This window comes from Vigna umbellata, chromosome 1, assembly GCF_029865625.1.
Source record: "Vigna umbellata cultivar VRB3 chromosome 1, Vumbellata_1.0, whole genome shotgun sequence".
Lineage (NCBI taxonomy): Eukaryota > Viridiplantae > Streptophyta > Magnoliopsida > Fabales > Fabaceae > Vigna > Vigna umbellata.
The window spans coordinates 76,693,877-76,711,109 of record NC_142165.1 but is presented as its reverse complement, the minus strand read 5'-3'; the positions used below and the strand labels follow the sequence as shown (position 1 = coordinate 76,711,109).

The following is a 17,233-nucleotide window of genomic DNA, read 5'->3' as shown; positions in this document are numbered from 1 at the left end:
GCAATTATGGCTTCACGTGATGTTTCATTATTGAGCATTTAAACTTTTTGACATATAGAACTAAAGGTAGTTATTATTTTCTTTCCACTTCTATCTTTCATTATTGAGCATTTGATAACCACATTTATTTATTGTTATATTTCAATATTGTTCTCTTTCATTAGTAGGAAGCACTTCGAACATATGGTTGTAAAGAGAGAAAAAAAGAGGTTCTTCATCTAGACAACTTTTTTATTTATTCACAATGGTGAAATATATTTTTTTATTAAGTTTCATATATTTGTTGTGACATTCTACAATTTCTCCTAAGATTTTGTATAGGAATTATCACAAAAGCTTATTTTCCTCGTATTTTCATCTATTGAGAATATCATGTATCATCTAATTGCGTTAAATCGTCTAATACATATATAGTTTATTCTTAAGATGCTATTAGATAGTTATTCCATTAGTTGGTTATGTCATTATGATATTTTATTACATTTTTATTAGCATATACATAGTATTTTAACAACATTCCGAGAGTTCAACAAATTGAATTTATAATTTATAACACACTCTTTCTTGTTTAATTACATAATATTATAAACTTTATGTAAATAACTACATTTAGTTTTATATTTACTCCTTATTGAACTAATTAATAGATATATAATTGTTTCTCTCATCAAGTGGAGTGTTTTAGTTTTTCCTTTAAGTATTTATATTCTTTATATATTAAATGTCATGAAACAAAATGTGCCTTAATACATTTTTTACATGAATTTCAGTGGTAAAATTTTACGAATTTATTAATGTGTTTATTATATATCATTGGATATTAAGTCGTTGGCAATTTGTTATAAAAAATAAGATATGCTAATAGATTTCATCCATTACCGACATATTATGATTGTAGGTAACAAGAGAGTTTTTGTAATAAAAAACTACGTCCATTTATTTTTATTTTTAAAGTTTTGAGACAAAACACTATTAAAATTTGGGATAAAAACAAAATTTAATTTTGCATCATAGTTTAAAATTAAAAACACATTTAATTCAAAAATAAATATTACATTTTTATTTATATTTTAATTGTTATATATATATATATATATATATATATAAATAAAAAAAATTGACCAAGTTATCATTAATTTATCTGTCAATAAAACAAATATTATTATCATAATCAATTATTAAAAAGTAAATTACTATCATATATTAGGAGGTAAATTTAAGTTAAATCTATATTTATAAATTTAATTTATAAATATAGATTTTAAATTAGTTTTAATTAGTGTAAGATTTCCACTGTGTTACTTTCATGATCAAGAATAAATATTTTATATGTATGAGAGCAAATATTTGTGGATGGTAATAAATTTAATAAACTCAAAATAAATATAAAGAGAATATATAAAAAATTTCACACGAATAATAAAATAAAATTACAATATATAAATGAAATAAGTTTCACTTTTTAAGATCTGTTCATACGAAAACGGTTAGATGAAAAATAATTCGTGTTACTTATATAATTATATGTCCACGTTTTTCTCACGTGTGTACCTACCAAATCATAACTTATTATAATATCTATATATTAACAATTTAATATATGAACATATGTTCTATGTACTTATTTATATTAAAATATTCGAATGATCAATGTTTTGTTTTGTTTTTATGAATTAAAGTAAAAACAAACAATCCATTTATTTATATCCAATTGATATAATTAAAATGAAGGTTTTCTTTACGAATTTACAAATTTGGTGTAATAATTTTGAAAATAGGTAAATTTGAAAAAATTACAAAAAGAAACAAGAGTGTAATTTTCACAATAATTTTAAATGAATAAATTATGTATTTTTTTACACCATTTTTGTTTTGATTGCGTTGAAAGGTAATTGATTATTGAAATCATTAGGTATGATAACTTTCAATCTCTATCCAAAGTCATTTTGAAGCAAGATAACTTTCAATTTTATCTCCATGTATTAGTCGGACCAGTCGGACATCCCAACTTCATTAATAGTAATTTAAACCTGCATTGTGACATTTCATATTAATATAGTCCAACAGCTGAGCCAAGGTCTAATATAGTTTAGTCAAGGTCAACTATATCTTAGCCAAGATCTAATATAACTCATCCAAAACATTTACAATCCCTTAAAATTGAAAGTCACCAATTCCTCAACACCTTCAATATGTAATTGATTACAATGAATATGTAATCAATTACATTACATCAAAGTCATTACGGGTATGAGGACTTTCAATCTCAATAGAAATTTGTTAAGATAAGAAGACTTCCAATTTTGAAAATGTAGTTGTAATTGATTATTGTGTATTTGTAGTCAATTATGGATAGGCTGATAAGCTTGGTCCACGAGTCCGTCGAGCCAATCCGTCAGCTCGACTTCAGTAAAAAAAATTGAATTTCTGTTGCAACATTTCATATTAACATTGTCCAATAGTTTGACCAAGGTTTGATACAACTCAACCAAGATCTAAAACAGCTTAAACAACAACCTTTTTCAACCCAGCAACTCATTTCATCATTAGTGCATTTTCATGAAAAAAAGTTTTAAGTCGTTTTCATGTGATATTAATGAATCGAGTTAGGTTGTATCAAACATTAGGTATATAAGATTTTGACTTGAATGTTGAACTGTGTTAATTAATATAAAGTGTTGTGGTGTCAGTTCAAATTTTTTTTACTCACATCCAACTAAATTATAAGAATAAAATTGGAAGTCATATTGTTTCAAAACGATTTTATATTGAGATTGGTTATCAGACTTCCCATCGACTTCAATAATCAATTATTTTTCAACACGGTAAAACAAAAGTCGTGTAAATGCACAATTTCTCCTTTTTTTTTTTCTAAGTTCTGTGAGGTTTGTACGACTTATTTATTCTTATAATTTTTCTTTTAAAAATTTATCTATTTTTATAATTACTGTATCAAATTTACCTATATACTAAAAGAAAAAACCTAAATCGAATCTAGTAACAGAAAACCTAAGGTTCCGAGCTCAATTATTATCAAAGTTGATGAGAGACATCATGTACTTTTTAGAAATTCAGAACCTGTCTGAGATTGAGTGGACAGTTATTTGTTTATGTGTAATTATCGAACCACGTGGTCTTCTCCACCACCGCTCTGCTTCTTTAAAACCTCAGTCTCAGAGTCACTAAGCACAGCACAACTCCAACACTCAGCTCAGAGCAGAACAAAATAATCCAGAATGACCATCGGCGTAGGCCAACTTGTCTGTGTCACTGGCGCTTCCGGTTACATCGCTTCCTGGCTCGTCAAGTTTCTTCTCGAACGCGGCTACACTGTTAATGCCACCGTTCGCGACCCAAGTAATGTGTTTTTTGTTTCTTATATAGTGTTTGTTTTCGTGGGTGATTATTTGTAGTGATGATGATAATAATGCATTAGCATTTGAAAGATTAAATATTGTATATGAAATGTGATGTGCAGGTGATCCCAGGAAGGTAGATCACTTGCTTAGCCTTGACGGTGCGAAGGAGAGACTGCATCTTTTCAAGGCGAATCTTCTAGAAGAAGGTTCCTTTGACTCTGCCGTTCAAGGTTGTCACGGTGTGTTCCACACTGCTTCTCCCTTTTTTCTGAGTTCGAAGGACCCGCAGGTTTGTTTCATTTGATGTTCGATTTGTGCATTTGCTTCATCTGTGGATTACATAAAATATTATGTATTTCAGGGTGAGTTGTTGGATCCAGCTTTAAAGGGGACAATGAACGTTCTGAAATCGTGTGTGAAGTCCGGAACACTGAAACGTGTGGTCTTAACTTCTTCTATTGCTGCAGTTGCGTACAACGGAAAACCTCAAACCCCTGATGTAGTGGTTGACGAGACCTGGTTTTCCGACGCAGATTTCTGTAGGAGAAATGGGGTATGTATGGGCTGTTTCCTCTGATAATGTTTTTGTGTCGTTTAGAAGAAAAAATTACTTGTCTCCCAAGACTCAGGAGACGTACCTGTGTCCCATGCATGGACAATGGCTGAAAATAAAGTACACAAACTTTAACTAATCAATGTTCGGTATTATTTTTTTGGAAAAAGATATTTTATATTCATTATTTTACTTTCTAATTCCCTTTTTTCTTTATAAAAAAAAATTTAACTTTTTTTAATAACCAAATTTTCGATCGTTTTTTATTCTGACAAATTTTGAAGACGAAGGACAGAAAAGAGCACAAAAAAGGAAAGTTTCTGTCACCACTTTAAATCTATTTTCAACCTCTATTTAATACTTAACAAAAGAAAAATACTTAATTTAATGTTGGAAAACAGTATCTTGAAATGGAAACTTTATAAAACTATTAAAAATGGATAGAAATTATTTTTTTACTTAGAAAAATAGTTCTCATATGTGTAATATCAAAATTCATTTTCATATTTATTTATTTAATATTTTTCTTTCAATGTTTTTATATTATACTTTTATTTAACGATAATCTTACTTTTAATATTTATTTTACTAATTAAATATTATATTTCAAAATAATAATAGTGACAATAATATATATTTTTTTATATTTTATATTATTATTTTTACTTTTCTTTTATGATTAACTACATATTATTATGTAATAACTGTCCCACGTATATTAAATTATTTTACTTCCTACTTAATTTTAAATTTAAATTGAAATATTTGGATCGATGTGTAAAATAAAACTAGCAATATAATATATAATATGAAAGTAATAATATTAAAAATTATAATAAGAACATAAAATTAAAAGTTAAAAATTCTGTTCTTCAAATTAATAAATATACCATTAAAAAATCATTAGTAATTTTATTTATTTAATAAAATCATACAAATTCAAAAAATTATGAAATATGTTTAATAATAAACATATTTAAAATTATTAATTATAAATAATGAAAAATAAGTACACCAGCACAATATCAATGATATAAATAATAAAATGATTACGTAGTCCTATTTATTAATTTTTAATTTGTGTTTTTTTCCATGATTATTTTAAAAATAATACACGCTAATAAATGTTTCATAAATTTATTATTTTCAACATTTTTAATTAAAAATATAATCATATTTTTTACTTTTAATATATTTAAAAGCTTAATTATATATTTTTTATAAAAATTTACAATATTAATAGAAATAGTTTTCTGGTAGAAAGGTTTAAGATGTTATAGACTTAAGCAGAAAGTGTTATTATTTAATTATAAGTTATAACTTCTCATCCAATCACTATAATGGCGATGAAAGACAATATAAAACGAACAACATTGACTTTGGTTACAATGTTGTCTCGTGTATTATGTTACCTTGTTCTTGACATATTTTGCTATTTCCAATTTATGTTTTAGAAATGGTATAACCTTTCAAAGACTTTGGCTGAAGAAATTGCATGGAAATTTACAAAAGAAAACAACATTGACTTGGTTACAATAAATCCAGCCATGGTTATTGGACCTCTCTTGCAACCAGAGCTTAACACCAGTGCTGCAGCAGTTTTAAATTTTGTTAATGGTAATTACTATATACATTCTGCTCTAAAATTTTTATTATTTCGCTGCACAAACCTTAGATAATTGAAGAAAGTGTTCCATCGTCTTCATATAGGTGCTGAAACATTTAGAAATGTTATTTCGGGATGGGTAGATGTGAAAGATGTTGCAAATGCTCATATTCTAGCATATGAGAATGCTTCAGCTAATGGAAGATATTGTCTAGTTGGAAGGGTGACACACAACTCAGTGATTGTGAAGATGTTACGTGATTTGTTCCCAACATTGCAACTTCCAGAGAAGTGAGTATAATTATTTTGATGGTTTCAAGACTGCGTGCGATTCAAATCCACTATTCAGTGCTTTGTTTATTGGCTTGAAAACTTAATTTAGTATCCAAAATGCATATTATAGAACCTTATACTATATAGGCTAAAATAAAATAATAACCTTCCAAATTAGAGCTATACACAAATGCGAATGTGTCTTAATTTACCTTATCAATCTATTGTCATTATAGTTGAATATTTGAACAAACAAGAAAATCACGTATGACAAATAAACGTTTTACCCTGTCAACAATATTACCAGGTGTGCAGATGAGAAGCTATATGTGCCAATATATCAGGTTTCGAAGAAAAAAGCAAAGAACTTGGGGATTAAATTTACTCCATTGGAAGTGAGCCTCAAGGAGACTGTGGAAAGCTTGAAGGAAAAGAAGCTCATCAAATTTTAAGTTGTTACCCTTCAAAACGTCGAAACCTTCTTTAGTTGTTGACTCATCTTCTTATGTTCACGCTTATGAATAAACTTACTATAAACTAAGACTTCATTAAGCCGAAATAAATTATTCTTGGTGTGTTTGTACTATTGACAATTAAGTTTCAAACATGCATGTTCATGTTTTTAAGCATTATTGTTATATTTTCTTTTGTACTTGTATTGTATCACTGTTTGATCAGTTTAGAATGAGATGATCCACACAATTAAGAACATGTAATAAGTTATCCAAAGACTAGTCGATTAAATAACATGGACCGAATGGTCATCTTTAAATAGTAATTAAGATTGATGAAGATTAACTTAAATAAGGTAGAGTATGTGTAGAAGAAATCATGCTCAACATCCTCTTTCTCATGAAAGACCCGTTCGTTCTTCTTGCACAGAGCATGCTTGAAATGTTCGTCATCCTTCACTACCTTAATCATGGCTATCCTACCAACAAACTCCTCCAAGGAATATCCCATGATGAAGGAGGAGACGTACTCCCCAAACTCATGAGGAGCCCTGTAACATCCACTTTTATCGCGATCACCTCACCCGTGTTGACTGAAGTAGGGGCATTATTAATATCTACACCCGCCGCTGCGTCACCAAAATCTACTTCTCGCACGGTTGATCCAAGGACAATATCAATGATGTCGATTCATCATTGGCATATCCCTGGTCTCCCCTCCCTCTAGACTCCTCAAATAAAGACAGTAGAACAATAGACATTATTCCCTTTGAATAAGAGAAGTATGAAACACTCGATATTCGCAAGAGAAAATGGAGAGAAATGGTGAAAATGACGTTGAGTCTCACCTCTATTTATAGTTGAAATGAGCACTTCAATAAACAAATCCTGACCGTCAAATCGAGAAAGATCTAATGGCCCACACCTTGTGACCCTTCATTTCTTGAGATGCATGAATCCCAACGTGCCACTTGTCCTTCTCCCACCGGTTGTAGCTTCTCCCTATCTAACACATCTCCCTAAAATGTTTCAGAATGGTTACAATCTCCCAATTGACCGTTTACCAAAAGAAGCAAACATCCTCCAAAAATGCCCGGGACCCTTTTTCACAATAAACCCTCTCGAGAGTATACTTGGGCTTGAGGGACCTGTGTCACTATCCAATCAGCCTAGGACCAGACTGTCCATACAATTAGGAACATGCAATAAGCTACCTAGAGACCTGTTTGTTGGACAATTTGGATTGAACGACCACCTTTAAACAATAACTAAGATTGATGATGATTAACTTAAATCAAAACATGATTATTACCAATTAGGTCGTGATTAGGTCGGGGCTAATTCAAAAATCTATAAATACAAGTTTGAAAAAATGAGGTAGATTGGTTGAATTCATTACACATTTATTGTTGAGTTTGCTAAATCTTTGCTGACTTTGACATCAAAATACCTTTTGTAGGAAACTTCTCTATATATACAACCGAACCAAGTAAAAGACGAACGGTGATACAAACAAGTTATTGGACACATAAATGGTTATATATTGGTAGGTCGTATTGACCATTAACAAATAGGCTTTTATCCCATTTAAGAGATCACCTTCAACTATAAACCGTAAGAAAGTATAGGTGAGATTTTTTGTAAGATATTAAAAAGTATGCAAAGAATAAGAATCATTACAATGCTATTTCCAACAAATTTGAATAAATTTACAAGACCCTGATTCAAATAATTATGATTAAGAGTAATAAGTTAATGTATCTTATTAAATGATTAAGATTGTTCTATAAGATTACCTTAGTGAATCAATCATGTCGCTTGTCTTCTCGACATCTAACTCCAATAAAAAAGAGAATATTTGTAAAAAATGTTAATAGTTAATAGATATTTTAAATTGTTGGAAATTTTGTTGACAAATTTTAAGATTTGTAATAAGTGACAAAAATTATATATTATCATGATAAAATAAATTTGTGAATAATTCATATTTATTGATATATTTTCTTTCTGTTGATAAGATTTGGTTAATAATTTTAAATTCTTTTGTAATAAAATAAATTAAGTTAAATGAAAATAAATAAAGAAAACTCAATGAAAATAATACCACCACACTCTACTAGAAGCTTAGCTAATAACAAACCATCTGCAAGCAACCTTTCCTTAGACAGATGAAATATGATTAACATTCGTGTCATAATTAATGGACTCTTTCTTTCAACTACGAGGGATGACAATTTTACAGAGTATTCGCATCTAAAATCTGCGGCGAATAATACTATTTATTATCTGTGGGTAATGGATAACGGAAATTTTATATCCGCTTTTAAACGGGTTGGATACAGATAGTATACTACTCGCCTGTGTGTACTTATTACTCGCAAAAAATAAAATAAAAAATAATTTATATATATTTTAATTAAATTTAATTAAAAATAAAATAAAATTATATTTTATTAGGTTAAATTTAATTAAAATTTAAATTTATTTTAATTTAATTTATATTTATATTATATATTTTTATTTTATAATTTTATTTAAATTTTATTCTAAAAATGTATTAAATATATTTTTTTTATTTTTGCGGGTATCGCGAATATTTTTAAACAGATACCCACGTGATAACGAATCGAATAGTGAATACAATTTTATCGACAGGTCAGATTACGGATAATGTCTTATCCGTGTCCGACTCGCTCCGATCCCTAACTAAGACTACCTCTGCACTATCAAACTTTATGAATTTGAAATATCTCACAGTGACCTTTTGGGATGTCTTCGTGCAGTATTATCAAAAATAAATTGATGTACATTAATTTTAATATTTTAAAATATATTAATAAAATTTTTAATATATCAAAATTAATATATTTTAAGAATATGGAAGATGGAAACATTATAAAATTAACAGTGAATTTAGACTTTAAACTCGACACCTTTTTTACCGTAGAAAATTGTACAATAATTAACAATTATATGAAAGTGAGAAACAAATAGTGATAGATAGAAAGAAATTAATAAAAAAGTTATTGAATTATAAGCGATAGTTACTTCCACCAAGCTAAAAGTCAATTGAAGTAGTTAAAAAGAAAAAAAAAGTTGATGCAGATTTTTTATAATATTTTAATATAATATATGTTATTTTTCACTATTTTATTATTATATTTACCTTAAATTTAATAAAAAAAATATACGACGTCTGAAAATATTATCAAAAAATATCATTGTCCTTTAGAAATGTTACAGTTGAAACTTTGCTTTCAATTATGGAGTAAAACCTAGAAGGTGACGTGGAAAGTAGATGCATGCAGCTAAATAATCCAAATATTTCCTAATAGGGTGAATCACGGTACAACTGTTTCTTTCCTATAAAAGAGTGCAGTAAAACTTGTTTCTAGAATTACCTTTTCATTTTTTGTAAAATTTATATTAGACATCACTTTTATTTTCACATTCAACATAAATGTTTTAATCTCAAATCTCTTGAAACAGTATCACTAAGGTAAATAATAACATTTGAGGCATATAGTTTATTTTTTAACTCAAATATCCATCATAATTTTATCTTTAAAAAATATTTCAACCTAAATCTAATTTCTAATCGATACTCCACATATAAAAAGTCTACTCTTTTAATTTAAGATGAAGTACACTCATTTCTGATAAGAACAAAAAGGTAGGATTTAAAACTTAATATACAAATAAATATATTTTAAAGTTTTAGATAAAATATTATATAGAAGTTTTACCTCAGCGCATGCGTCATTTATGCGTAGGCTCGACCCATCCTAATCAAAATCGACATAACTTTTAAATGACTTAAGACTAAATATTGAATAAAATATTATCTGCATAGAAGTTCCCCTATCAGGAAAACCATGAACGTTACCAAATCTTACATGTTACGGGTCAATGCAACTATTTGAATTTCTTTCTTACTGTCTGTACAATGTTTCTAATATTTTTAAAAAATTGTAATAAATTTTAAATATAGAAAAACCCGCTGAAAACATAAAAAAAAAAACAAGACAATATCTTACCTAAAAATTAACAATATATTTAGCTTCTTCCCACCGGACTTTTGGGGTCGCATTCTGCAAATGTCAATTTATGTATATCCACCAAGCCACGGCTCTTCTAAATATCATATCTTTCTTTTATTTTAAATTCAAGTCATCTTCACTGCAAAACTTGTACACATACATTCGTACGTGTTCTTAACTTTAGTTTTTTGAATTTGATTACCTTATCTTGTTATGTTTTTTTTGGAATATTCTTATAGTACGTGCAATTTAGTTAATGTCAATAAAAGTATTTTTTATTTGTATGATGCATACTTTTGTTTAAAGTTCATATTTTTAAATTTTATATCATGATACGTGATATGTTCTGATACTCCTAGTTTAATATTATGATCTGGATATGGCACTTAATTGCAAATGGCCCACTAACACTTATTCAAATTGAAATGCCCAGTAATACCTTTCCAAATTGAAAACGCAATCGATTTTGGTTCTTTAAAAGGTCACTCCGAGATCGAGTGAACACAGCACAACACAACACTGAACACAGAGAATCAGCTCAGAGCAGAACAACATAATCCAGAATGAGCACCGGCGCCGGACAAGTAGTGTGTGTTACCGGAGCTTCCGGTTACATTGCTTCCTGGGTCGTTAAGTTTCTTCTCGAACGCGGCTACACCGTGAAGGCCACCGTTCGCGACACAAGTATGTTTTTTTTTGTCTTCTATAATTTTTGTTTTCGTGGGTGATTATTTGTGGTGATGCATTACTATTTGGATGACTAAAGATTGGGTAATGTGTGATGTGCAGGTGATCCCAAAAAGGTAGATCATTTGCTCAGCCTTGATGGTGCGAAGGAGAGATTGCATCTCGTCAAGGCGAATCTTCTAGAAGAAGGTTCCTTTGACTCTGCCGTTGAAGGTTGTCACGCTGTGTTTCACACTGCTTCTCCCTTTTTCGACGATGCCAAGGACCCGCAGGTTTGTTTCGATTGCAGTTCGTTTTGTTCATTTGTTTCATCTATGGCTGTGTAATAATTTGTTTTCACTTTATGTATTTCAGACTGAGTTGTTGGATCCGGCTTTGAAGGGGACTCTGAATGTTCTGAAATCGTGCGTGAATTCGCCGACGCTGAAACGCGTGGTTGTAACTTCTTCTATTGCTGCAGTTTCATTCAACGACAGGCCTAAAAACCCTGATGTAGTGGTTGACGAGACTTGGTATTCGGACCCAGAATACTGTAAGAGAAATGGGGTATGTTCCTTTTCCTCTAATAAACTTTCATTACATGTTACTCCTTACTATAGTTTGCCATGTGTGTTGTCTCACCTTGTTCTTCACATTTCTTGCTATTTCCTATTTATGTTTTAGATATGGTATAACCTCTCAAAGACTTTGGCCGAAGATGCTGCCTGGAAATTTGCAAAAGAGAACAATATTGACTTGGTTACAATGAACCCTGCATTGGTTGTTGGACCTCTCTTGCAACCAGTACTTAACACTAGTTCTGCTGCAGTTTTAAATTTAATTAATGGTAATTACTATTTTCACATTATGCTCTAAAATTTCTATTATTCGATTTGCCTGCATCTTGGTTACACAATGTAGTTTTTTTCAACTAAAACTATGTTATCAGTTTTTGCTGAACAATTCTTAGATAATTGAAGAAACTGTTCCATCGCTTGATACAGGTTCGCCTACATTTAAAAATGTAACTTTGGGATGGGTGGACGTGAGAGATGTTGCAATTACCCATGTTCTGGCATATGAGAATGCTTCAGCTAATGGAAGATATTTACTAGTTGAAAGAGTGGCACACTTCTCAGATGTTGTGAAGATTTTACATGATCTGTACCCAACATTGCAACTTCCACAGAAATGTGTCGATGATAGGCCATATGATCCAATATTCCAGGTTTCGAAGGAAAAAGCAAAGAGCTTGGGGCTTGAATTTACACCTTTGGAAGTGAGCATCAAGGATACTGTGGAAAGCTTGAAGGAAAAGGGGTTTATCAAATTTTAAGTTTTTACCCTTCAAGAAAGGTTGAAACCTTCTTTAGTTGTACACTTGGCTTCTTATGTTCATGCTTATGAATAAATTTACTGTAAAATAAGACTTATATCAGAACTGCTAAGTACTGAAATAAGTTTTTCTTAGTGTGGTTTGTAAGAGTGACCATTTAGTGTGTCCTGGTAAAGTTCGCATTACAGATTGTATCCTCCTTATACTATATATATTACTAGAAAATGTCTGTTGCAACTAATGCATTATATTTGTATCATTTGTGGCTCTAGAGTGGAAAATTCAGTTGGGAAGTTCAATACTGTAAACATATGAAAGTAGTTTATATTAAATTTGGGATACCTAAGTGTGTGAAGAAGCATAAGCATTTTAAAAATAATACTTTTCATTAGTTTCACTATGTATAGACATCAAAATCGTGTTGTCTCGCCCAACTTAACCAACTAAGAAAAATAATGTAACTTTTGCTGGTTAGACTCGTTCCATAAAGGAAAAGAAAGATTAAAGAATAAAATGGTTGTGTGTAAAAGTTTGTTGGATGTTAAAATAATAATACCCTATAAATAAACACCCTTCTGTAATTGATGGGACAACAGTATTACAATTTTAAGAATTGTTTTCCTTGAGAGTGACATAGTTTCTGGTATTACAAAATCATCATTACTTTGTCTTAGACTAACTTGTTTTGTCTTGTCTTAGTAGTGCTCAATTGGTCATCAAAAACACCGATTGAAAAAAGAGAAAGTTATCTTGATTGGAATGACATCATAGAAATACGTGTAGTTCTCCAAATCTTGCATAATGTATGTTAGATGTTCGATACAAGTCTTCAAAGATGTGCAGGTTTCATTACGCATGTTTTGTTGGTCATGTTGGGATTTTACTTCTAAGCATTGTGATACACAAATCATGAATGGTTGGAATGCAAATTTTAAGTTTAGATAGGACTAATCAACTAGGTCGTCTTAAGAATTTCACTAAATCAAATAAAAGAATATACAGTAGGGTTAAAAATATAAAATAACAATAGAGAGGTTTGCAGGAGACGATGTAAAGAAAAATAAATATGCAAAAACAGTATGATTCTGTATTTTTTTCATAATTAAATTCTTATCATTTATTTAATTTCTAAACAGGTCTCAAATTAACTAAACAAGTGTCAATTTATTTGGTAAGACTCTTACTCATTCCAAGCGTTTATGAGAGTGAAATTGTTTTTAAACGTATTCTAAGTGTCTACATGTAAAATAAACTAAATATGTAGTTCATAAATTTAAACACATGTCAAAATCTCCCAAGTTTGAACTGTGGTTGTCCATAATAATAACAATAATAATTTAACTATTTATTTTATTTTAAATAATAATTCACATTTCATTTGAACATAATTATTACAAATTATATTTTATTTAAAATTATTTTTATGACGAAGAATAAAATAGTAATCATATAATTTTATCAATTAAAATATTTTTAATCTATCAAACTTATTATATTTGTCATTAACTTTTTGATTTTCCTACACTTTTCACAATCTTTTTATTAATTCAAACGAGTTGACTTTCACATTTATTTTCACTCAAATTCATTCTCCAAAATTCATTTTCCAAAACAAAAGCTAAGTAACAAATGAATTAATTAAAATTTTTAGTCATTGTTTTTAGGAGAATTTACTCTTAATTGATTTTCTATTCTATTCTATAACTAAAGTCACTCTAATGTGAGTTTTTTTCACAGGACTAGCAAATATTAGTTTTTCAATCATAATGGGGGTGTTTCATGTCTCACTGTGAATGCAAAACACTAATTTAACATGAACAATATTAATTTCACGCACCAATTTCACCTACACACTCAATGAAGTTAATTATTTTTTAGTGAATATGAAGATGGAAAATAACAACAATGATTAAATAAAAAATAAAGATGATTGAATTTAATGGGATGGATGTTATTGAGAATCTAATAGATTCTTTAATGTTCAATGCACATTATTTTTAGGTTTTCTTTTCTTCGTTTGGTTTTACTGTTTTTCGCTTACAGAGCTCTACAAATAGAGCTCTTCTTTTTGTTTTCCAGTGTATCAAACAATATACATCAATGAAAATACAAATTATTGAAAGGAGAAAAGGTTGCGTTTTATTTAACCTTCTTGTCGCCCTCTTCATTTTCTCCTTCTTCACCATTGTCATCTGACGCCTCTAAGGCCGCCGGATTGCCTCGCCGTTGCCCTCTCTCTCCACTGCCTGGAAGAACTCTCTGGATGCTCCGTTCTCTCTTTCCTCACTTGCGGGTGTGTATGCCACGTCTGTTGCTTTCATTTACCCATAGAACTTTATCTCTATTATGGGTCGTGATGCATTGGGCCGCTCTTTCGATCACACACTATTGGGCCTGGTTTTAATATGGTATCAGAGCAGGTCTAGTACCTGCTCTACTTCCGCTGCCTCTACTGATAATCTTGATACCTTCTTGGGCTATTTCTTGTATTCTTTTTCCTCATGGATCAAGCGGATCAATCATCCAGCCCTTACTATCTACACCCGAGTGAATCTTCCAATCCATCCAGCCCTTACTATCTACACCCAGGAAAGAACCCGGGTCTCACACTCATCACACAACTTTTGAACGAGAACAACTACTCTTCTTGGAGCAGAAGCATGAGGAGAGCTTTGCTTTCCAAGAATAAGGTAAAATTCATTGATGGGTCCATAAAGAAACCCCAGAAAAGCGACATTCTTTTTTATGAATTGGAGAGATGCAATATGATGATCTTATCTTGGATAACAAAAACTCTTTCCCCATAAATTGCTGAAAGTGTTATATACGTTGAAGAGGCAAAAGAATTATGGGATGAGCTGAAAGAAAGATTTTCCAAAGGTGATTATTTGAAGATTTCTGACTTACTTCAGGACATACATTCCATTAAGCAAGAAGAAAGAGGAGCGAGTCAGTTCTTCAAAGATTTAAAGATCCTATGGGAAGAGTTGGAATTCCTAAGACCCATACCCACCTGCACGTGTAAGATACCATGCAGTTGTGATCTTTCAAGAATCTCCTTGAAGTATAGAGAAATGGAACATGTGATATGTTTTCTAAAGGGATTAAATGACTCTTACAACACTATTAGAACACAGATTCTTTTAATGGATCCCCTTCCAAATATCAATCGGGTTTTCTCTCTTATTATGCAACAAGAGAGACAAGAGAAACATGGCTCTGCTGATGTCAAAATTCTGGCCAATACTGCTGACAGAAACAGTCAGTGGAAAGGCCAAGGACGGGGCTCTGGGTTTCGTGGTCAAGGAAGAGGAAGAGGCAGAAATCCTAACTATGGTAAACAATATTCATATTGCAACAAGATGAACCACACTATAGATGAGTGCTATTCTAAGCACGGGTACCCACCTTGGTACAAGAAAGGAGACAACAATCAAGATAAAAGGAATGACTGGAGTTCTGCCAATGCTTGCCAGAACAACACTATTCAGAACACACAACTTACAAATAACAACAATGTTTTTAATTCTATCACTGCGAAACAAATGCAAAAGCTTCTCTGAATGATAGACAAAGTTGATGAGCCAACTCACAAAGTCAATCAAGTTCAAAGGAATGACACTGAGAATAAACAAGGTAATTTTTCCTGGATAATAGACACTGGTGCCACAGATCATGTGACATATGATAAAACAAACTTTATTACTTTCTATTAAATTAAACCTATCTCTATAAGATTACCAAACAATACTGCACTCACTGCTAAGCATGCAGGAACTGTGCAATTTTCTAAAAGCTTTGTCATTTTCAATGTTCTATATATTCCTGAGTTTTGTTTCAATTTAATCTCAGTTCAAAGTCTCATTAAGGACTTGAATTGCAGTCTGACTTTCTCTTCTAAGACTTGTCAGATAAAGGAGAACCATACATTGAAGATGATTGGATGTGCTAACTCTTGGAAAGGGCTCTATTATCTACAAGCTTTTCGTAAACCTGATCAAAGATACATTTCAAAGACTGCTTTTTCTTTTAAGAATGTTGATGTAAACCTGTGGCACTATATATTAGGCCATCCAAGGGACAAGGTTATAAAACAAATATGCGAGAATTTTCCCTATGTTAGATTAGGTACTAACACTGTTTGTGACACATGCCATTATGCTAAACAATGAAAATTGCCTTTTCTAAAAAGTGCTTCTGTTACTGCTGAATGTTTTGAAATTGTGCACTATGATATATGGGGCCCTCTTAACACCATTTCGGTTCATGGTCATAAGTATTTGGTTTAATCATTCACTAAGTCCCTATTTTCGCATGGAATCTCAATTTCGTCCCTTTCTTTCTGAAAATATCAATTGGGTCCCAATTTTATGAAAATTGCAACAAATCGATCCTTTCCGTTAAATTGGCTGGACGGCGTTAAAAAAATTGATGAGTGGATGCTGTGATGACGAACGAACGCTCGTCCACCAGCGAACGAACGCTCGTTCACCAGCGAACGAACGCTCGTCCACCAGCGAACGAACGCTCGTGGACCTCTTACTGCTGGACGACCGTTCGTTCCACACTGGACGACCGTTCGTTCGGTGGTCGACGAGCGTTCGTTCGCTGTGGACGAGCGTTCGTTCGCTGGTGAACGAGCGTTCGTTCGCTGGTGAACGAGCGTTCGTTCGCTGTTGGACGAGCGTTCGTTCGCTGGTGGACGAGCGTTCGTTCGTCATCTCAGCATCCACTCATAAATTTTTTTAACGCCGTTTGACACTATTTAACGGAAAGGATCGATTTGTTGCAATTTTCATAAAATTGGGACCCAATTGATATTTTCAGAAAGAAAGGGACGAAATTGAGATTCCATGCGAAAATAGGGACTTAGTGAATGATTAAACCTAAGTATTTTCTCACCATAGTATATGACTATAGTAGACATACATGGATTTTTCTTATGAAT

At 31.1% G+C, this 17,233-nt stretch overlaps 2 protein-coding genes across 2 annotated transcripts; both read left to right on the top strand.

The window, feature by feature from the left end:
* Positions 1-3,174: 3,174 nt before the first annotated feature.
* On the top strand, positions 3,175-6,307 carry LOC148206408 (cinnamoyl-CoA reductase CAD2-like). Its single transcript, XM_088113480.1, has 6 exons — positions 3,175-3,357; positions 3,479-3,648; positions 3,721-3,912; positions 5,367-5,529; positions 5,623-5,809; positions 6,099-6,307. Exons 1-6 carry the CDS (start codon positions 3,237-3,239, stop codon positions 6,241-6,243), a joined length of 978 nt encoding a protein of 325 aa, XP_087969606.1. The 5' UTR covers positions 3,175-3,236; the 3' UTR covers positions 6,244-6,307.
* Positions 6,308-10,768: 4,461 nt separating this feature from the next.
* LOC124845368 (cinnamoyl-CoA reductase CAD2-like) lies at positions 10,769-12,544 on the top strand. Its single transcript, XM_047322448.2, has 5 exons — positions 10,769-10,967; positions 11,073-11,242; positions 11,325-11,516; positions 11,634-11,796; positions 11,954-12,544. Exons 1-5 carry the CDS (start codon positions 10,847-10,849, stop codon positions 12,283-12,285), a joined length of 978 nt encoding a protein of 325 aa, XP_047178404.1. The 5' UTR covers positions 10,769-10,846; the 3' UTR covers positions 12,286-12,544.
* Positions 12,545-17,233: the final 4,689 nt, after the last annotated feature.

Excerpts from the sequence above, each read along its gene's own strand:
- LOC148206408 (XM_088113480.1), top strand. The coding sequence starts at position 3,237 with ATGACCATCGGCGTAGGCCAACTTGTCTGTGTCACTGGCGCTTCCGGT. Across the intron at positions 3,358-3,478 it reads TGCCACCGTTCGCGACCCAA|GTGATCCCAGGAAGGTAGAT; the intron begins GTAATGTGTTTT and ends TGTGATGTGCAG. Across the intron at positions 3,649-3,720 it reads TGAGTTCGAAGGACCCGCAG|GGTGAGTTGTTGGATCCAGC; the intron begins GTTTGTTTCATT and ends TATGTATTTCAG.
- LOC124845368 (XM_047322448.2), top strand. The coding sequence starts at position 10,847 with ATGAGCACCGGCGCCGGACAAGTAGTGTGTGTTACCGGAGCTTCCGGT. Across the intron at positions 10,968-11,072 it reads GGCCACCGTTCGCGACACAA|GTGATCCCAAAAAGGTAGAT; the intron begins GTATGTTTTTTT and ends TGTGATGTGCAG. Across the intron at positions 11,797-11,953 it reads AGTTTTAAATTTAATTAATG|GTTCGCCTACATTTAAAAAT; the intron begins GTAATTACTATT and ends CGCTTGATACAG.